The sequence below is a fragment of the Lissotriton helveticus genome, chromosome 7 (assembly GCF_964261635.1).
Source record: "Lissotriton helveticus chromosome 7, aLisHel1.1, whole genome shotgun sequence".
NCBI lineage: Eukaryota > Metazoa > Chordata > Amphibia > Caudata > Salamandridae > Lissotriton > Lissotriton helveticus.
This window is the reverse complement of record NC_136068.1, coordinates 1487203733-1487227131: the sequence shown is the minus strand read 5'-3', so window position 1 is coordinate 1487227131 and position 23399 is coordinate 1487203733. Positions and strand designations below refer to the sequence as shown.

Genomic DNA, 23399 nt, shown 5'->3' with positions numbered 1-23399 from the left:
ACCTCCTCTGTTCTAATCAGAGAGGAAATACTAGAGGAGTGGCAATCATAATCCGTGCAAATAGCAGGATTAGGGTAGAGAAGTTTGAGACGGATTGTTCAGGCAGATGGCCGACTACATCCCTAGTTGTAGATAGTTCACGGTTGGCATGCGCAGTCTATATGGGCCTAATCTCAATTCCCCAGGGACTCTGTTAAGTCTAAAAACCAGCCTCTTGGATTTGGAAATACCCATTATTATGGGAGGAGATGCAACTTTGGATCGTACTTCTAGGGCCAAGTTTACCCCTCCACGCAAGTCAAAAATTGAGATTAAAAATATCATGAAAGACTTCAATTTACGGGATATTTGAAGGGTTAAAAATGGCAATGGAAGAGATTATTCCTTTTATAGTCGCAGATATAGGCATCACTCGAGAATTGACTTTTCCTCCTAGATCAAGCATTGCTGCCTGCTGTCGACACCGTATCATACATTCCAGCCCTGTTATCAGACCATTCTATGGTGGAATTAACAATCAAGCTTATGCAGGGAGATCAACTAAGAAGATGGCCTCTTGATGGATCAATACTGTTGAAAGAGGAGGTGAAAGTCGATCTAGAGACACAGGTAGCTGAGTACTTGAGGATAAATTGCGGTACCGCAGCTGATCAAACTGTATGGGAGGCCTTTAAGGCCTGTATGAGAGGATTCCTAACTACTCTAACGATTAGGAGAAATAGATCCAGAAAAAAAGCGGAAGAAGATTCTCTTTTTAAAATAAAACAAAAAGAACAGCAGCTACAGAGGGCCTCGTTAGACCAGCAGACTAATCTATCTGTTATACAGAGTGAGCTAGATTCCCTACGGGCTGAATATCAGGCCAATCTTGATAAAATATTTAAAGATAGGTGGGATGCAAGTAAATTGCAAAATTTCTCCTATGGGGAAAAATGTGAACGATTTCTTGCCTGGAAGGCAAGGTCGGACAGGGTCAGAAACCAGATCAAGGGTCTGATCGTGCGTAGCACTGGGGTAATCTCCCATGACAATGTTGTGATCTCTGAGGAGGCTAAACTGTTCATGCAAAATCTCAATACAGAAGAGAATGGCCCTTCAGCTCAAAGAGCAGAAGACTGGCTAAATCAGCTCGAACTACCACAGTTAACAGAGGCATATAGAGCATTTCTGAGTTCAAACATCAAAGAGGGTGAAGTCCATAATCAGATTAAAAAAAATGGCCAAGGGAAAGGCAGCCGGCCCAGATGGGCTCCCGGTAGAGATCTATAAAATAGACTCCGATAAAGTCGTCCCTGCCCTTACGATCTTGTTCAATAAGATACATATGTCAGGTGAGACTATTCCACAAACCTGGTCAGAAGCTACAGTCACTCTGATCTTAAAACCTAATAAGGACCCCCTAACTATCGAGTCCTATAGGCCAATCTCATTGCTAAACACCGACTACAAGATCTTTGCGGGGGTTTTGGCAGCGAGATTGGCTAAAGTTATTAAATCTATAGTCCATAAAGATCAGAGAGGCTTTATTCCGGGCAGACAGCTGAACGAACTAACTTACCAAGCTATTGCTGCCATAGATTTCGCTACTGATAAAAAAACTCCCCTTGACTATTGTAGCTATCGATGCCGCTAAGGCCTTCGATCAAGTAAATTGGCCATAGTTATGGTCGGCATTATATGGCTTTGGAATTCTGGAGAATTTTATAACATCAATTAGATCACTCTATTCCAGCCCCTGGGCAAAAATTCTTATAAACGGGCTCCTTACAGATTGGGTCCATATATCGCGTGGAACTAGGCAGGGGTGCCCCTTTTCCCCGCTTCTGTCCAACTTGTACATTGAACCCTTTGTCTGTCAGCTAAGATCAGACCCTTTAATTAAATCTTTTAACATCGCAGATCTGGCTTTAAAATTTGCCCTATACGCAGATGATCTCTTAATGTTTACCTCTAACCCGGAAGTGGCCATCCCCAGGTTATTCGATCAGGCGGAGCTCTTTGGGGAAATTTCGGGCAATAAAATAAATAAAGAAAAAACTGAGGTTATGCAATGGAACCAGGAGGTAGTGGCCCCGGGTGTAAAGTTGAGTATGAGATACCTTGGAATACATCTGGCTCAGGATATCTCAGAGATATCAAAAATAAATCTAAATAGAGTATATAAGGATGTCTGCGGCCTTCTGCAACGCTGGTCAGGCCTCCGGCTGAACATCTTTGGAAGAGTGAATCTAATTAAAATGATCATTCTACCCAAAATCACTTTTCTTTTCAATTCAATGCCACTAATGTTTAGTCCCTTTGACATAGCCAAAGTACAGGGAAAAATTGGTTCTTTCATCTGGAACACGAAGACACCAAGAATTTCTTGGAAAAAATTGAGGAGAAATCTAAAAACTGGAGGGTTAGCTTTGCCGGACCTACTTATCTATTGTCACTCTTTTCACTTCAAGAACTTTAGACTTTTGGCAGATAAGGCTGATGCATCCTCCTTGGGTCTACGGTTCCAGGTACTACTCCATGGTATCCCAAAAGGGCATGAATACTTTTTGTTTAAGTACGGCGACCCAAGGTTCTATAAGAAGGTGAGGTTAAAGATCTTGGGTGCGGCCTCGAAAAATTGGATGTTTACTAGGAAAAGGCTGGGAATTCCTTACTATGCGTCTCAAGCCCCGATATGGGATTCTCCAAGGGACGCCAGATTGTCTCAATGATCAGCCATCACACCCTCTTAAATTAACAGGAATAACACTTTGGTGTGACTTGCAAAAGGATTCATTGCTTTTGGATTGGGAATCTTTATCTGGACTGACAGGCGGGACTCTTACTAGGTTCAAGTACTATCAGCTGTCAGGTTGGTGGGCAACTATGTCATGGGATTTTAACACATCCAATCTAAAGTTTGATCTAGTAAGCAGAAAGGGCGGATGGAAAAAAGAGCTATCCTTCTGGTACTGGGCCTTGATTCAGGCAGAGGGAGTGACAGAACCCGAACTTCAAAGGCTGTGGGGCAGCGTTATGGGTCTAAGCCCTAATAACCTGAAAGACCCTTGGGTGGACTCTTTCCCTATGCTAAATACCGTGGTTAAGCCAGCCCCCCCCTTAAAAGAAATCATCTTTTTACAATGCACAGAGTGTATATATCACCAAAAAAATTAGTTAAAATCACTAGTCTAGAACATTATTGCCCAAGATGTAAACTGTTGGCCGCGGATGATTTCCACATGTGTGTAGAATGCCCAATGTTAAAAAATTACTGGACCAAAATACAAGATTTTCTGGCTGATGTACTAGGTATACAACTAGTGGTTACCCCGGGGTTGATTCTGTTTGGGTTAGCCATAGACTACCATCTTAATGACATGGCGTCCAAATTAATTTTTTATGTTATCATACTGGCAAGGCGAGAAATATGCAGGGCCTGGAAGGATGAGAATGCCCCCACTTTCTCAGAGTGCCTGAAATACATCACCTACACAAGCGAGTCTGACATGGCCTGTGATAGTACAAGCCATGATAAGATCTGGGCGGCCCTTGTGGCATGGCGGAACAGATGAGGGTATTCCAATGATTTCACCTGGGCACTGTTGGTTCTTTGCCTCCAAACTACCTCATGGTCATCCAGATAGAGGAGAATGGAGTGGATTAAGAAAACAGTAGCTACTGGAGGGGCTTTCCATTTTCTCTCTCGCCTCGGGCCGCACACAACGGAGCCGGAACATCTCGAGTAGAGGAGAGAAGTTGGGATTCTCTACCCAGAATGCCCATATTGGTATATGAGGAAAAAAAAAAAGCTACACTGATTTGGTTTGTGATGAATTTAAGAGAGTTGTGCTATCAGAATGCCTAGCCTTGGTGCAGAGGAAAAAGGGATGAGAGAAAAGGCAGCCTAAGTCATTTGGACACCTTCAGCTTGCATGCCTTCTGCTTATCAAATACCATGAAGGAACCAATCGTTCCCACCAGGTTAAGAGATGTATTCAATAACCCTCACCATTAACCTATCAGTCTGACTGCTGAAAGAGATAAATCTGGGAAGGCTCACTAGAAACTGGACAGTGCACCATGAAAGTTTGCCACTAGAGCAGTGAGATGTCATACCACCAGCCTCAAAGCCTCCTTGCGACTCACAAGGGACATGCCTTTCTCATACTCTGACCAAGTGTTTAATCATCAGCAACTGAATGAGCAGGAAAAATCTGAAAATCAAATCTGTGGCTTAAATGCTAAACCCCTCTAGCACCATATAAATTGACACTTCCTGTCCATGTGGATGGAGGAACCAGAATTGAAGTACCCTGCTCTATGCAGAATAAAGGAATTTCCCAAGGAATACTTTTGGCATGGCTGCTCCACCCCTGCACACTGCCAGGCAGACAGAGGAATGATGGATAGGACTAGTGCATGCCTGTGTAGATCGTGGAAGGTTCCATGTCTGCATGTGTGAGGGGTCACATGTTGTGTTCCCAATCTTGTTTGGAGCGAGGCCCAGGAAACTGTATCTTGGCCAGACAGTGCATCTGCTACGTGTTGCTAAAACCACCATCAAATATGTGACACTTAGTGTTGCCAAGCACTGCTTCCTAATTGATGTGAGACAGTAGAATGCTTTTGAAGAGTGCAGCATTGTTGCTGGAGGCTGCCTGCTGTACCACCAGCAAATGCGCAAGCCCATATGGCCACTTTAAGAAGTACTTCTCACTGAGGGGGGACATTTAATGCTTTTGGAGCTATTGACATGGGGGCATACTACACAAGCATTGGAGCTGCACTGTGAGCGCACCAATATTCCATGTCAGGAGTGACATTCAGTTCATATGTCAGCCATTGCTCTGGGTTAGAATAACATGCATGCAAACTAAAACAGGTGCACCTACTTTAAAGATGACAGAAAAGGAGCAACGCATCAACTCCACATGCAACAAGTTCCGCAATCAATATTATTCCACTATTAATTAATGACATGTACAAGAAAATGCAAGGTGTAGTACCACCAGCATTTTCCATGCATGTAACTCGAGCATTCTTAAACAGCGAACAGTAAAAAAAAATGTTTGTGGTTTATCTCAGAATAATTAGGGTTGATGTATTTGCAACAAAAAGGGCAACTGCATTTTCAGATCACCATTTGGGTCGAGGCAGCAGAAATGTTCTTAAAAACACGCAAAGAGAAGAAGGGAGAGAATGGGAAGGAGAACAGGATGATATTGAAGTGAGGGATGTGTACATCACTGTAACTAATATGTTAGATAAAAGATGTAACCCTTGGTGCGGCTGTTTTGGAGCGGCATAAGGTCTTTAAAAGGCTACACAAGTTCTTCTGGGTGAACTGGTCATTGCACACACGACGGCACTGAGATTTGTGGTAGCAGCAAGTAATTACAGAGTTCAGGGATGAGATGATCATGGATAGGTTTAAGGAAAAGAAAATGTGTAAAAGAAAGATTCAGGAAAGACTACTGTCCACAGAAGAACCCATATTGGAACAGGCAATAGAAATCACTAGGGGAATTGAACATGCTGCTTTGTGTACAAAATAGATTATGGTATCTAGTCTGGATGGTGATCGTTGGAAGGTTAAACAAACATAAAGAAGGGTTATTTAGGCAATTCTAAAGTACAGTAAAGGGATATGAAGAATTCTAGTTTAAAGAGGCCTGGAGGACATGGTTCCGGACACTCTACAATCGCTAGCTAATGGCTAAAATGGACTACGACTTTGCTTGATGGTTTGTATGCATTTATCTCTCTGGGGAAGGGTATAGGTTGTTGAAAATGGTAGTGGTGTATCTGACCCACAACTATCATGAACCACCATTATGGGTCAGAACAAAAGATCGCACCTTGGTAATTAACTGGAGATTAGTGGTTTGTACTCCAAGAGACACCCATTATTGAAGCAGCACTGGCTTCCTCATCTCCAGTGCAGCGGTTCCCAAAAGGTGGTCCGCAGACCCATCGGGGTACGTGGCACATTCCCAGGGGTCCACAGGCAGCAGTTCTAAAAGCACTTCAAAGTTCCTTGTATACCCATCAGTTTTCGGGCAACAATAAAAGTGTCAAGATAACTCAGGTGATTAATGTACCTGCTGGAGAAAGATGGGTGTTTTGACTAGTGGCAGCTTTGACTCATCTATGGTAGCACAGATGGTTAATATTCTTGTTACAAAGATTGTGTACCATGCATTTTAAAGAACAGGTTTTTATGTGTGAGATGGAAAGTGCTTCGACACTCTACACTGGATAAGAGGTGCTATAAAACAAATGAAATACATGGGATAGAAAGACTATGGAGAGATGAGACGTACTGTTGGAGGGCGACAGTGATGGGAATCATTGAACAGCCTCAACAAAGACGATCATATCCTGGTGCACAATATGGTCATAATTGGGTTGTAGAATGCTCAATTTTATCACTTTTTTTGTGAGGGGGGGGCAGGGGGAGGGCCCATCTTTGCATATTGTTCAATATAAAATAATAAAATCTTTAGTAATTCGAGTATTTGTTTGGTGTGTACTTGTTTGTGTATGGTTTGCGAATTACTGTTTTAATGTTTCAAAAGCTTAAATTGCACAAATTGCTTGGGGGTCCCCCAGCTTCCATTAGTGACTCAGTGGGGGTCCTCAGGAGTCAAACGTTTTGGAACCCCTGCTCTAGTGTATTGGCAGCTGGGGTTTCATACAGAACTAGGCACCAATCTGTAATAAAAGTGGTGTCTTGATCAACTGCCAGTGGCTCTCTTGCAGAATAAAAACATTAGATGACCTAATACATAACAACAGTTGGAAAACAATTCATGAACTATGCAGCAAATTCCGACTGATCTTTTGTTCGTAAAGGAAATACAGGTAATTAGAGCACTGTCAGACAGGTAACATCAGCTCTGGCGATCAGCGTCTCCCAATCCCTTTGTGGAAATTACGTTGGTGTATTTCAGCTGGGGGATGGTTTCAGACCTATACAATATGGTGATCAAATCCATACACTCTGCAGCACTGCTCCGGGAAACTAGAGACTGATAGCAAACCTTATTAAATACGGAATACACTGGCGAATGATGGACAGCGATGATTGCTACTCATGAGCAAGAACTGACAGGGGCCTTCTTAAATACGCTTATATCAAGATACATCATCATAACTGGTATTGGTCCTCTTCCACACTATATGGGACACGCCTTTGCACAAATGACCTCTGCTGGAGGTGCAAATCCGCTGACAGTGTACTGTACCATGTGCTGTCCCCAGCTAGTTGATTACTGGAAGTGGCCTGGCATATGCTGCATGCTACTAGCGCCAGGAAGCCTCGGCGTCAGCGCGCTCTATAAATGGCACCTAAGATAAGATAAGATAAGATACTAATGACAATCCATTTCACCCTTCAGCCAAGATGGCCATTATTCACTGATGAGCTGACTCGGATAGTATCACAACCCATTACCAGAGGTGGCTAGCCACAGCCCTATCCATTGTCACGGTTTGTATCCTAAAACAATGGTGTTCATCAAGACTGACCACCCAAGCTTAAGTCAACGGAACCCCCCCCCCCCCGATTTGCACTGAAAGAACACACTGTATATCGACCAGTTACCACTATTTGTGAGTGTATTGGGCCTCTTCAAGGAATTCTGTAATGCATAGCCTCCCTAATTATCACAGCCTGGTTATCCCTATTGCTTATCATCAACCTCTTGGGCTCACACTACTGCTAGCCACACTACTCATTTTGACCCGGATGAATCTTGCAACTTCATGGTGAGGCACGCTGCATACTTTATTTCTGTTGAATCAACAGAAAGATGTATGCAGCGCGCCTCACCATGAAGTGGCAAGATTGCCACGTACAAGACCAAGATGGTTTAGATGTGAGAGCAGATTGCATCAAGAAAATGGCAAGTCCTCTCTGGCTTAGTCACAAATGTGGAAACATGTTCAAAATGTCGTTGTGTGTAAGGCTAACCAGATTAGGAAACCATAAAAAAAATACCCTGGCTGAGGGTAAGGTATGAGATGCCTGGTTCCTACAGGTATTACAGCAAACAAATGATGGACGGAATGCTGACAATGCAAACATTCTCCCCTAGTTAAAAGATCTGGGTTAAATCCATTGTTCTTTTGCCCACTACACCACCCCAGTTTGGACCCAGCCATATGTAAATCAGTCTTGACCCTGTGCCTCATGGGAACAGTCCAGAATGAACTGCCGGGCCAGGTCCTCCCTGGACTGGAAACAAGCATCCTGGGACCAGTTTCAGGGTATGTCACTCTTCTTCAGCAAGGCTAACTTGAATCCAGTGGCACAGTGAGCAAGGTACCCACATCTGGGCATACCCATCCCACGTAGGGCGAAAAGTGTTACAGCAAACAAATGATGGACGGAATGCTGACAATGCAAACATTCTCCCCCAGTCAAAAGATCTGGGTTAAATCCATCGTCCTTTTGCCCACTACCCCACCCCAGTTTGGACCCAGCCATATGCAAATCAGTCTTGACCCTGTGCCTCATGGGAACAGTCCAGACTGAACTGCCAGGCCAGGTCCTCCCTAGACCGGAAACAAGCATCCTGGAACTCGGGTGGATGTATGACATTGTTCTGCATTTTGTCCATGAATTGTTCTTTTTGCATTTGTCACCCAGAGTGGGGTGAGTATGCCCAGACGTGGGTCCCATGCTCTCCATGCCACTGTAGTCAAGCTATCCTGGCGGATGAGGGCTGAAGCCCGAAATCGGTCCTAGGATGCTGGTTTCCAGTCCAGGGAGGACCTGGCCTGGCAGTTCAGGCTGGACTGTTCCCATTGGGCGCAGGGTCAAGACGGATTTGCATATGGCTTGGTCCAAACTGGAATGGCATGGTGAGCAAAAAAACAATGGATTTAGGCCCAGATCTCTGTACTGGGATGAAGGTATGACATTGTTCTGCATTCTGTCCATCAATTGTTCTTTTTGTATGGTTCCTACAGGTATTCATCAAATTCTTCAGCTTGCAACTGGAGGCCACTGTGACATACAAGACATGAAGCAGGTTCACAAGTGTATTTTGAGTGGCAAGTCTCAAAATATATTCCTGTTCCATGAGACCAGTATATGTTCCCAACCAACCTTTAAATAAACTAATATTGGATATTCTAGATCCCTTACAGTCTTGGCTAGGTTGCCAATATATGCGTTTGTGATAACAGAATCTACCTAAAAGAGGTCAGAAGGTAGATTCTTGGAGAAATGGTGGCTGCTTGCTCAAGAAGCATGATTGAGTTTTTGAAGGAGGAGCTTATTAGGGAGCGCTACTCAGAGGAATTAGTGAGGGGCAATGACATGCAATTAGTATAACAAGAAATGGAACTTATTTGGATTCTGTGACTATGTGGCATACCAAAAGTTCAATTTACCGTCATTAGAGTGGTTTAAATGAGTGATGAAGGATCAACTGCAACTGACCTTGGTCAATGCACTAAATTGAAAACAGATGGTGACAGACATGTAGCGGTCAATGTGCACAATGCCTCCTGCCAAATCTTTGAAAACTATAAAGCTTAGCAGCATGTGGCTGGCTGGGTTGTTCAAGGTTGGTGTTTGATATGCGAAGAAAGGTGAAGGTTGAGACTGGGGACATTTTGCGAGTATAAAAAGCGTGGTTGGTGATAGTAAGGTGGAAAGTGGCTGCCAGGACCTAACCAAGTGATTGAAGTAGGAGGTGATGCTGTAGTAATGAGAGATGGAAAGATGTGAAATAAAAGTAAGTAGTTAGCAGTGCTTGCTGAACATGGTGAGATGGTGTGTAAGAAGTTGGGAAAGGAAGGTCAAAGTGTACAGGGCAAAAGTGATCAAACAAATGAAGACCAAAGTGATAAATGATGTTGTTCAAGTAGACAAATATCTAAGCTGTCAGTACTTGATTAAGTCTTGTAGCTCTGCGATTCTTTTTTAGAATTGCTCCCTTACCTTTTTAGTAAATAGTTGATCCTGGGTTGCTATTCCCGAGTGCCAAGTGGAATGGTCCTTACTACATGGGTGATGCTCGATTTCTGAATGCAAGCCTTCAATATTCCTTATCTGACACTTACTTCCTGAAAGGGGCTAACAGAACTACACCATATCTTTTGGAATTTTCAGATGAGAATCAAAACCAGACATCTGTGTTTGGTTAAAGATCACGGCTAGAATATGGCGCTCAGACACGAACACTCTATCGCAGCGTAAATACTCTGACTGGGCACGAAGTATTTCATCTCTGTTCAACGGAAATTAAATCCAGCATGGCACATGCCACAATTAACTTTATTAAATCAGCTATGCCTGATGTTTGACCACCACACAGAACCTCAATGATGTAGTACAGGATTCCTTCGCCAGGATTGTGACCATTTTATTACCAACCTGATAATATACTGTGAAAGCACTTTTTACTTGTGAGCAGATTTCCGTTTGACTCTCGATTATTCTGCATTTGGTGAGCAGTATACTCGCATTTGTCACAGGTCCACACACTATTAAACTTCGTACACCCATGTCCAAGTTCACAGTGAATGATGTTGACACATCTGTGATGAAGTCCTTCGTCTGATCCTTGGAAGAGGGAGAAGATTTTAAGTCTTCATGGGGCAAGAGCACAAAAACCTAAGAGGGGGGATTCTGTACCAAAAACCCAGCCACAGCTAGCTCCCCAAGCCATGGAAATATGGTTCCAGCAGCTGCAGACCATGAGGGCAAAGAAAAGGACAGGCTCCAGGCTACAAGTCCAGGGATGGTGGCAGTGTCCTCGAAGTCTCCTTGCCTGAAATAACATTTAGTGGGCCGCTCTGACTCCAACCAGGGTGTTCAACCCCATGCCTGAGATTTACAGTAATGAAGGACAAGTTTCCCATCGCTGCCAAAGCACTGTAAAAGAAAAAAGAGGATTAGAGACAAAAAGGAGGAGTGGGCGAAGCAAAAGAGGCTGACATCGAGAGATAAGAGAAATTCAGATATTGAAAACAGGTGTTCTAAAAGAAAAGGGAAGAGAAAGGTAAAGTATAAAGCGAGACAAGAGAGACCGCACAAAACACGATTTAGAAATTGAGACAGTTGGCTGTTTGCAGTCAGAACAAAAAACAATCAAAGAAAAGAAAATGTTCAAATCATGAATAATATCAATGTAAAATAGAAAAATTTGAGAGATAAAAGAGGAAGCAGGAGTGACATATGGATATGGATTTACAAGCAGAAAAGGACTGGGAGACCTAGAAATATATGAGCCGGAGAGAAAGAGTAAACAATGAGAGAGAGTGAGCAAAAAAGAGTGACAGTCACTGTGAGTGAGATTAAAATGGATAAGGATCTCGAGGGACATACAGGAAAGGTATCTGCAGGCACAGGAGCAAAAATAGGTGAGAAGATATCACAAGGGGAAGTGTGCAAAAGAAAAGAAGTGGAATAACAAATGCAATTAAAATAGGAGTCACATTAAAGAGATAACAAGAAGGCAAAGATGACAACAAAAAGATAGACTGAAACCAGGAGGCATGTAAAAGAAAACAGATGTACGAAAGAAATAATACTCAAGATATTGACAATGAAATGTGGTCAAGACAGATAAAGTGACATGGTAAGAGAAGCAGAGGAGTTGAAAATCAGATCATAGAGTGAGAGAGAGGACAAGAGAAGTATGAAAACAAACCAAAAGCAAGAAAGAAAGGAGTTTTTTTTTTTTAAACAGGAGACCAGAAGGAAAACAGAATTTCAAGTTGAACAGTGAATGACCTAGCAAGCATTCAATAATCTCAAAATGCCGACATTCCTTACGAAAGAGAAGGGTGATATGCAGCAAAAGGTTACACTGCGTGCTGCGTGGCATTTTTAGGTCTAGCCTACCAAACAACACAAGCTGCTTGTTGGCAAAAAGACCAATTGTCAGCTTACAGTGGCCTTAGAGCGTGACCACAGATTGGCCACTTTCATTGGCCTCCTGCTGAACTGCTAGCAGTGTGGGCTTTCCTTCCTCTTCTTGTGTTTGTCCCTCACCTGGAGCATGGGTGCATTACTTGTCTCCTTCTAATCTTAGATTTGAAGCACACTTTTCTTCTTCTGGATTTAAGCACTGTATGAGAGGGAATGTGTTTTCCAGCTGTCTCCCTTGTGTACTTTTCTTACCTAGTGGCATTCTGTCGCCCATGTGTATGTGGCACTTGCCCTTGTGTATTTCTACAGTGTTGCTCTTTCACCCATGTACTTCTCCGCCACCCATGCCACATTGCTCTCTCTGCCCCATTGCTTCTTTCACCTGCCCTCGCAGTCCATGTTGTTTTCCTCACCCTCCATGTTGCTTGCCAAAACCCACACCCTCTTTGTTGTCTCCTCCACCATTTTCCTTTGTGATGCTTCTTCCCGCCAGCATCTTTGTGCTGCTTGTGTCCATTGTGATGTTTCTCTTCACGCGCTCCCTCAATGTTGTTACCCTCACCTGAACTTCAAAAAACTCAAAACACTTTTGTGTTAATAATTTTTTCATTTATGGAGCAACTTGATAAATGATAAAAACGCTTGCATCATTTTGTAGGTGCTGTGTCACAGGGCTTTTTTATTTGTTGTCTACAGCCATGCTATACAATCTCTGGGAAGCTGGACACATGAGAAAGCCAATAGGCATGACAAGTGGGCTTTGCTGATGCTTGTTACCTACTATTGTTTCAGACTCTGAGCCAACTCTTAGGATCTGTGACCGCAAGCAGGTTGAAAAGTTTAACAAAGTGAAGATCTGGTTAATGTTCACCAGAACACTTCAGCTAATATACCAAAGGATTCCATAGTAACCACGCAGGGTGGAGAAACACATTTAAAAGGGGGAAATCCTCATTTGCCATCCTTTGTGCACAGTTCTTCTAAAATGTCCATATTAGGTTAGTGGGAACCAGTGATACGAGTCGGCTGGCTGCACATGGCATTATTTATATATTGTTGCTTTTGAGTATGGTCTATTAGGATCCTCCGGTATGCTCAATAGCTGCACCCCATTCCTGAGGAGGTCAGGAGTGTCTGTGATAATGCAACATGGTGGCCAATCCAATTCTACATTGTATATGTGATGTACTCATTCCAAAGTAATCTGTAGCAGAGCTGCCCTTTCTAATAAACCATTAAAGTAAAAGCCATGTACTTGACCTTGTAGCTTGCATGACGTGTTGTAGTTTTCGGTTTAAAAGCAGAAATTTCTACATAGTTAGAGCTGGTGGGCCGAGGCATCCACCAAAAAATGGCAGATAATCCACCCACCACGCTTAACAGCGCCAGTGACATCAATGCACTCAATAGAATATACAAGACATTTGTGACTTTTTGGTGGGTATCGTGATTAAGTCTGACTCTAAAAAAGTATGTCCTAATGCCCTCATTATGAATGGCCTGGAAAATGGACCAGGTTTTCGCCACTCTCAGAACTATCAACACCAGGGATAAAATCTGGTCCATTACATAGTGGACCTTGAGGATCGCCTTAGATAAGAGAAATTACCTGGGGAATTGGCAATTCCAGGCCCCATTTCACTGCTATTCTCATTTTTCTGTTTTTTTCACATGTGAAAATAAACAGATCTGCGGAAATGTGAATCTCATAATTCCAATACAGCCGGTAACTGTTTTCACTAGCCACATCAGAATTGAAAGGATATTTGTAATCCGGGCCCTGAACTTTTAAAAGTAGCTTGAAGACAGGCTGGCAGTCCACGTGGCTATGAAAGAGGACTCTAATATACCAGTCGCATGAATAAAGTTTGAGATCTTAGAGGAAATAGAGGACGAGAAACAAGCAGAGTCATCGGCTCTTTTCAGTTATCAAATTCTTTGTGTTTATTTGCATGGATAAAAGATCATTTTGACTCTGAAGGTGTAGTCCACATTCAGACATTGTGTGTATTACTAGTGACATGAGAATTGCACATTACATTACTTTTTCAACTTAGAGGTAACCAGCCACAGAGCTTGGAGTTGGTAATAACATTGGAGCAGCTACCTGAAAGCAATCTCCAGTCCAAACCAAAGGCAATGTGTCTGTACCTATCTATTAGAAGACCATACCTCATAGAGAGTGCCCACTTCCTGGTCCGGAGAGGGAGCGAAAGACTGGTTCACATATATGAACTGCAAGAGAAAGAAACCCATGAGTCAGGAAAGAGATGCTTAGAGCAGACATCAATAGTTACATGGGCACTGAGGCAGGTGAAGTGTTGCCCATCAAGACTACATGAATCTGTGCCTTCTGCAGCACTCACCACTCTACCAAGGCTCACCACCACTGGAATCACAAAAAAAGCAGTGGAATTACAAGCAGAAACTAGATGTCAGAGTCCTTTGGGACACAATTCTTGGTTCTGTCATTAACATCTTAGTTTAAAATACAAAGCAAGGACATGATGGTGCTGATGACATTGCGATTCACTCTACACTAAATGAAGACATTGAATTTGCCTTTAATCAACTGTTGACTCACTTTTTCCACAGGTAAAAATGAAGCTCATTTTATCAATAGACGCAAACATTTGAATGTTTACACAATTTCTTTAAAAAATGTTTATATATATATATTACAAAATAATTTGCTTCTTGGGACTCTTCCTACTCTTTCTTCTCTTTTCCATTCACACGGACACATAGATCATTCTGGCCTAAAAGCATAAAATCATAGAAATTCACCAGTTATGATTATTGATGCATACAAGACACCACAACTCCCAGGGTCCACCCTGTTGTTTTATTAGCTTTTTGTAGTGTGTGAGGCATTGGCAAATAGGTGCTTTCTGCATGGTGGATACTGTGAGCTAATGCATGTGTTGTGTTCATTCAAAACCATAACCAGTGAATTTCAGTGGTTTTACGCATTTGAAACAGACCCATAACTTAGTTTTCACATTTTTTCTGTGAATTAATTTTTTTATGATTAATCTAATTTGCATCCCCTGGTGCTGCGCAACACATCTGGCAATGCACAGTTGGATTTGGTGCAGGGCTTGGCTACCGCCAAGCATTGCACCCAGCCTGCCTTGGGTACCAAACCCATGAGCTGCACAGTCTATGGCTGGCAGGAGTTGGGTAAAGTCCCTAGTTGATAGCTAGGCCCTGTTGCCTATCGCTTTCCTTCCAAGCAAAACCAGACACTCATTTTAGAGTTTGGCTTTGCATATATGTTTTTTTACACTGCCTAAACGTGTGAGTCATGCTCGAAAAGACAGTCAAATCCTACACCTAAAATGGGCACTGGTGAGCTCATCAGTCAGCTCTGACTCACAAGCCATGCGCAGTATTTAGAGCTATTTCCTCTGGAGTGCCTTGAACATTCTACGCGTTGGGATAAACATGTGAGTCAGAGCAGACTCGCAAGCTGCAAGATGGTGGAAGTATAATGTCAAACCCTAATCGAGCCAATCACATATTGAAGTAAAAAATATGATTGGCAAGGTTGCATCGAGAATAAAATGTCAGACATAAACAACAAAAGTGTTAGCCTGTTATTGCCCAGTCTGCAACTTTTACAAAACATTTTTATATCTCAAAAACTATTGAACGGATTTAAACCAAACCAAAAAAAGACTCCGATCTACAGAACCTGAAGATTAGGGTTGTGAATGGAAACTGATCGCACCTCTTTCATCATATGCAATTAAGTGAATGATAGATTCATTTTGTACTTCTGCTGGGTACATTTGCATGCTACTACCCAAAAACCCACTCGAGCACAGACTTTCGTGTTACATGGAAAAACTAGAGACCAATGTACTCCTGCAAATAGTCCATAAACAGTTAAATATACAAATTTGAGTTGAAGTCCTTATGCACCGAAGAAATGTTCCACACTACAGACTCCAATGTTGTTCAGATGATGTTTATATATTTCATTCATTCATTTTAACTTTATTTCGGTTTGTTAATGAACCATAAAAGTACATCGAAAAGAAAAAAAGAAAAACATTGACAATTCAACTAATACACAGTTACATCTCATTTTGGATATTTGCAATAAATCAGTTAGCGTGCGGTTTATAATGTGGCGATAAAAGCACTAAGACAATAAAATACATGAGGTAGCAAAGTTTAAAACACGATAAAAAACTAATTGTTGCTGAGAAAGAGCAGTCTACTTACAATAGTAGGTTACTACAAACGAATCAGTCCGTCTAATTAACCACATCGAAAACAAAAATTTAGCAATAGCAGTAACTATCAGTGCATTAGTATCAGTTTTTAAAATTCTAAAATAATCTATGTAGTTCCTGACTCCTAGATTCACACATAGCTGTATGATCCATTTTTTTCTGATAACAGAATAAGCAGGACAAAACAAAATCACATGGATTAAAGATTCATTTGGGTCATTGCAACCTGGGCAAGGACGAGCTAAACCCAATTTCCATTTATCAGTATAAGAATGAAGGGGTAGTGTACCATATCTGAACTGTAAAAACAGTTTTTTTGCTAAGACAGGTTCTATAATGTCTAATTCTTTCTCAAAACTATAGACATTCTTGGAATCCAAAAAGCTGTCAGTGAGACTAGAAGGTCTGGCTGATCGAAGGACCTCTTCTAAGTTATAATATTTTATAGACTCAGCCAGGGTTCTCTTGGAGATGGATTTGCATGTGTCCTCCGGGTTGGTCCAGAGATTCTCCATGCCGATCCTAGACGCCTGCCCCCTTATAAAGGATAACCATTTTATCCTCCCTATACCCGGGCGTGCCATCACAATCTTTAGTTCTTCTCTATAGCACTCAAGCTCCGGGACACTCCACAATCTACGCCAATAGAGAAGCGGCGTGAGGCAATTACTTCTGCAATAGGCCTCAGATTTATATCCAACCTTAGTGGAACTAGGGGAGTATTAGTTGGTAAGGAGAGCAGCTGTCTAATAAATTTATTCTCTGTTATACTAATCTCGTTCGCTGAGCAGTGACCCCAGAGTTCCGCCCCGTAGAGGGTGGATGATCTGGTTTGAACCTTATATATTTCTAGGGGTACACTGACTAGCTTATGGACACAAGATTTCTGCACTTTAAGAATACCCCCCATAGACTGAGAAAGGGTTAAATTGGCCTTAGTCATTTGGGTTTCCCAACTCATTTTGTCGTTTAAGGTCAGGCCTAGATAAGTGAAATTATTTACCCTTTCCAGGGCTCGTCCATCCATTGTCGGGCGAGGGCAATTGGTTGCAGTGCCATTAAACACCATGTACTTTGTTTTGTCTATGTTGATTACCAGATTCCTGTCCCTACAGAATTTGGTAAATTGATCTAACACCCGCTGCATCCCCATAGATGTTTTTGAGAGCAGCAGGGTGTTATCTGCAAACATGAGTGCAGGGAATTTACCACCAGCTAAGTTTGGGGCGTCACTGTTTTGTACGCCAATTAAGTCATCAACAAGGCCATTTAAAAAAAGGGAAAATAGCGTAGGGGCCAGTACGCATCCCTGCCTAACTCCCTTCTCAATAGGAAAATCTCTAGTTAGCTGGCCGTTTTTGCCATAACGAACCTTTGCATAGGTTCCTTCGTGGAGTCTTTTGAATTGGAGACATAAATAGGGTGGAATCCCCATTGATGTTAATATGCTCCAAAATTGGTTTCTGTCCACCATGTCAAATGCGGATTTGAGGTCCACAAATGTCAGGTAGAGGCTCCCCCCTTCCATCACCACATGCTTCCAGTAGAGAACCTGGAGCCGTAGTAATTGGTCAATGGTCGATGTTTTAGCACGGAACCCTGCTTGCAGGTGGGAGAGGATGTTATTCTCGCTAATCCAGTCTTGCAAGCGTTGCAAAAGCAGTTTGGCATAGATGTTTTGGGTAACGTCAATAAGACTGATTGGTCTGTAATTTGACGGGGCCAACGGAGATCCCTTTTTATAAATCGGAATAATTTCGGCCCCCAGCCAAGTACTTGGCAGCTCTTGGCCGTCAAGAATAGCATTAAATATGACGGTCAAGTAGGGGACCCAAATCTTTGGCTCATCTCTGAAAAGATCACCAGGGATCTTATCCAGCCCAGGGGCCTTATTACATTTTAACCCTTGGACTGCGAGTGTAACTTCCGACATAGTAAAGGGGGGGGAAGGGCATTCTAGGCCCGGTCTCAAAGGCGTTATAGGTAATGCATTATAGGGGGAGCAGTGCTGGAGTAAAGATCACCAAAGTATGCACACCAGGCTTCCTCTGCAATATTAGGATCGATCTTTACCTTCCCTTCTGGCTTCCCAGTGTGGACCAGATTCCAAAAGGTTCGGGCATCTTTCGCTATTAATGCCTTTTTGATGGCCTTCCATTTCTCTGATTCCCATTCAGATTTTGCGTGAAAAAGGAGATTCTTATAGGCGTTCCTTGCAGCCATAATGGTTGCTCTGTGGCCTGATTTGATGGCGGAAATTAGAGTAATCTTCGCCTTCCTACAGGACTGGTTGTACCAGGGATTTGTGCCACATGCCTGTCAGTTAGTCTGTTTTGCCGGTTTAGAAAAACTAACCGCTAGGGTCAGCATTAGTTCTTTATGTAAAGTTAAGAATTTAACATCTTTATCAGGATTGTGGGCGTTTTCATACAATATATTAAGGCGCTCAAACTGGGGAATAACACTTTTGTACAGTGATGCCAGATTGTCTGGCAATGACTTAATAGTAGACCATCGAATTTTTTTACCACCCTGGGTAATCCTAATGGCACTAGAGACCAAATCAACTTCTTGGTGCTCCCCGTCGTGGTTAGGCACATCCAGTTCTGCTACCAAGGGGTTGTGGTCACTTTCCACACGATCGAATACGTGGAAACATCGAATCAAATGCCATAGGGACATACTAACCAAAAGATAATCTATTGTTGACGAATGACCCATTCCATTGTAAGTACTCCTTCCTGGGCTGTCCCCCGGGAAGCGGCCATTGCAGGCTCTAAGAGAGAATGTGTATGTCAATGAGGTGAGCTGCATGGCCATGGGAGTCCAGATTTTGACTTGGTAAACATTTGGGGGTGGAATCCGGCAAGCGTCATCCTCATCTGTTGTTAACTGTGAGACTCCCCCAAGTGGTTCATAGTGGCAATTAAAATCCCCCCCCATTATCACCTTGGTATCAGTTGAGAGGCTGTTTAATAGTGCAGTCAAGGACTCTAAAGTATGAGAAACCGTACTCCCCAAAACCGGACGTAGGTAGATGTTAATAATCGCTATTTTGGGTGTGTTTCTGCGGGTTAGGAGAATACATAAGATGTCACAAGAATTGGTGTTGATTCTTTTAACCGAAAACCCAAGATGGGCACCAACCCATATGGTCAGTCCACCAGATGGTCTGCCTCTAGGGCCTTTGGTTGCAGGCTCGGCATAAGTTACAAAACCCACTCTATGCTGGATGGTCCTAGCCCAAGTCTCTTGAAATATACAGATACCATGGTTATCCACGTAGTGACACCACTCCATGTTATCTAGCTTTACAACCAAACCCGCCACATTCCATGATAACAATAGATTTTTATTATTGGAACACTGTTGTTCAACTGGCTGGTTTGGGGGTATAACAATTTCCACGATAGGATCACCCACTTCGGGACTAGTCTGTTCCTTAGAGATCTCATGGTTGGTTACGGTGCAGTTGTCATCATCTATGCTAGAGGGGGAGCTACCACATTGGGGGGATGTAATAGAGTACCTTGTCCCACTCTGAGTGTCCTCCTCTACTAGCCCCCCACCACCAACACTAAAGTTTTTAGCAAGGGGGGCGGCCATAGCCGGGAGTCAGTCACAGCCATCAAGGCCGGAAATGGCTCCATATCTGTTCGAGGTTTCCAGTGGAGTAAAAGGAATCAGGTGATCCATGTTTCTATTCCCCTGGAAAAACTCTGGCCCCACAGGGGGCTGGCTGCGGCCACTAGCAGGAACTATATTCCACACTGGATTATTCCTAGGAGGGGGAGGCCTTTGAAGGTGACACATATAGCTATTAGTTGGAGGCAAATGAGTGTTCCTAATGCCATTATGGTCTGGAACCCCCCCAGAGAAGAGAGCTGGAGTCACATACGACCTTGGGTAAAAGTAAGTTAGGTCGTGTGGGACTATAGCGGTATTCAAATTCCTAGGGGACCCTGTTAGTATAGCCCTAACAGCTTCTGGGTTTCTAAAGTTAATAACAACTATGTCACCCTCAATGTTTTTTTCCCTGGTACCTAGCCAGGGCAGGCGTCTAACGTGGACTATCTCCCCATCGATGTAGTATGGGAGTGGTCTATTTTGACCTAACCAATGTAGGATCTTATTCTTAAGTTGAGGATGGCCCTCCTTTCTACCTGCTTCTAGTGGGGGGACACCAGTGAGTACAACTACGAATGGTAGCGACTCTGGAGGTAATTCTACATTGGGTCCGTGTGGGATACCATTAGTGGGCTTAACAAACCTCCCCCTACTCGAATACTTGGTCTTAGTACTAGAATTAGCGTCGCCCGTCTGGGCTTCTCTTGGAGCCTGAGCCATGATTTTTGTTGTTATTTGTGCAGGAGCCTGGGCCTGTTGCGAGACCAAGTTTTTCTGCTGATTGTTATTTGAAGACTTACTGTTTACAGTAATTGTCTTAGCAGTAGTCATTGGAGGGTCTACAGTGCCCTGTTTATTACTGGCAAGGGGTTTAGCGACTCTATTATTGCCACTATTGGGATCATTTGGGGCCAGCGTAATAGGAGCAGAAGCTATTGGAGTCTGTGGTGAAATAGTCGACACAGGAGTAGGCATTAAGGAGGTCATAGGAGCACTTAGTTTGCCATTGTACAGAGCCTCCAAGTTGCCTAGTCGGTGCTCCACCCTTTTTAGGATATCCAATATCGGGAGCATAAAGGACCTAAGCAACTGCTCAACTGTGTTCCGCTCAATATCAGTAGGGGGAATAGTCGCTAAACTTGGGATAGAAACAGCCTCATCTTGCCTCCCTCTTGTATTACCAGGTTGTATGTTGTTAAGGTCTGGGATTGATACTGCTGTGGGCACTGAATCAGTCAGTACCGAAGTTTTGGGTGCAATTACACCAAGGATCTTAAGTTTGGATGTCTTGCCAAATTCAGTGTGACTGAGCTTGCCCCTTTGGGGAGCTCCTAACCCACTCCTCTTTTTAGTGGGCGGAGGGCCAAGGGTTTTAGAAGTGGTAGGTGGTCTACCTAGCCTGTTCGGCTGCTCCTTCGGTACAGAAGAAGGTATATTGGCCACGTTTGGTGAGGGACTAGGAACACATGGAGGCAAAACATTAGGTGAGGGAACAATTAATAGGGAGCCCATAGGCGGTGAAGTACATCTAAGGAGTAGTGGGAATTCATCCAGTGACAATGGATCATCAAGGGGTGTATCAGTAATAATGTCCGACATAATAGGTGGGGATGCCAGATCAATTAATGGTCTATTTTTCATGGACTCGATAGAACGACGTCGTTCAATCCTGCGTTCGGATAGTGAATCGTCCTTATCCAGATCCACAGCAGCCCTAGTAAAATAATTGTCAAGTGTCCTTTTGGTGGACCCCACTATGCTGGAGTTCTCAGAGCTAGCCGCCATGAGTAAGGGCCTACCTTACAGTCCGAGTTCAAAAAATGTTAGTGGGGTAGCCCGTCCCGTCCTCGGACGTCCCCGGACGGCCACAGACGGTCCCGCCCATGTCATTTTAGCTAGATCCCATTTGAAAAGGTGGCTCGAATGGCTTGACCTGTTGAGTGTGTTGTAATCAGCATTTAGTCAAGTTAATTTTGTTGCCAGAATACTGTGAAAAATCATAAATTATCATTATTACAGGGGGCATAGAGGCAGAAGTTGGGGCTGCTGTCATCAACATAATACCTGCATATAAGAGCAGCCTAGGATTACCTGCTGACATAAAAAGACATTTGATTTCTTCAGAGCGATGAATGGTGATGGTAAGGCCTCTAGCACCAACAGAAAGAGCTGGGCTGACAATGGACACCACCATCTTATGCCTTTCCTAATCACAGTTTTCTCAGGCAGTATACTATTAAAGTTTATTATAGCAGTAGAAGCTTGGTACAACCATTTTGCCAGAGCAATAATGTTCAGCACTAGATCTATTCTTGACATTGAGTCATAATAATTGGATGTAAAATTAGAATGAAAATTACCAAAACCCAGAGCACGAGTCGGGGGTACATGCGGGTGGACGGCGTCCACCTACTATTTTCACAGGGTTGACGCCGTCCACCCTGCCAAGAAGTTGGGCCCCATTGAAACATATGCTGAATTCGTCCCGATGTAATGTGCAAACAGCGGGACACTTTCAGCAGCGCCTGCACGTTGTGGTCTGCTTTCGATCCGCAACAACATGCAAGCGGGATGGGGGCTTTCTCAGTTCAGACTCCTGCCGGGCCCATAACAAAGGCCGAATATGAGGGGTCATCAGGCCTCCTTTTGTTGGAGTCTCCTAGCTGGTAGCAGTCGGGAGCCTCACACCTTGTTGGCACTTCACAAAAAACTTAAAGAGAGGCAGCTTTTCACTTAGTTCAGTACCTGTTTACAAGATATGCATTCTCTGTAAGAATGTCAGATGTGTTGGTATTTCTCTGCAATTATACAAAATAGATGTAATTTATATAGTGCTTACTACCCCTGAGGAGGCGTTGAAATAGTTTAAGTATCACTATTTTTTCTTTTGAAGAACTATGGGTAGAGAAAGTTTACGCAGACAAAAGGAATAATTGTGTTTTGAGTAACTTACAAAAGTGTGAATCTTCTGCCTAAATCAGGAGGGCTTCCCTATATACTCGAAATATGCTCCAATGTACTCATGATAGATCTATTAAACATATATGTGAGGGCTTAAGATCTGATGTCACTTCTTATGATGCCACTTCCTGTGGTCACATGCCGTGATGTCACACGCTGATACACCACCTGCATTCTGATTAAATAGGTTAGTCCCCCTACTTCTTTTTTTAGGACTTGTGCCCTGCCAAAACCTGTAAATAAATGCAAATATGCATCCAATCTAGCGTGCTGTTTTGATATAGCGTAGTCTGTGCCATTTGGCAGTGTGAGTCTGAGATTTCCTGACAATCAAGGTAATTTTAAATCTGTGGGATAAATACGCTGCCTGCTTTCTACTGTACTCAACAATGCTCTGATCATGATATATTAGCACTTTCTCCGAACGTGATGTCGATTTATGAATCGTTTCGAGCTCTTCTTTGTCCACTACCTCGGTAAGTTCATTAAACAAGGTCAAGGGAGCCTTTGAATGTTTCCCCTAAGTGTATCTTCTTAACATTCATTTCTTTATTCCTATTTTATTGATGTACTATTTGAAACAGAAACATAGCCCCACAAAACACCTAATATGGACTTTTCCTTGCTATTTTGCCAGCTTATATTTTAATCCATAAGGATTGTATTAATAAAAGAGGCCATGGCCTGGCTGTAAT

General features: G+C 43.0%; 1 protein-coding gene across 1 annotated transcript in view; it reads right to left on the bottom strand.

Moving 5' to 3' along the window:
• Positions 1–10240: 10240 nt before the first annotated feature.
• Positions 10241–23399, bottom strand: part of ATG12 (autophagy related 12) — a 37213-nt gene continuing 24054 nt past the window's right edge. Inside the window, exons 3-4 of the mRNA XM_078654918.1 lie at positions 14045–14107; positions 10241–10873 (exon numbers count right to left, since the gene is read on the bottom strand). Coding sequence (XP_078511044.1) covers positions 10814–10873; positions 14045–14107 — 123 coding nt within the window. The 3' untranslated portion in view covers positions 10241–10813. The remainder of the gene's footprint in view (positions 10874–14044; positions 14108–23399) is intronic.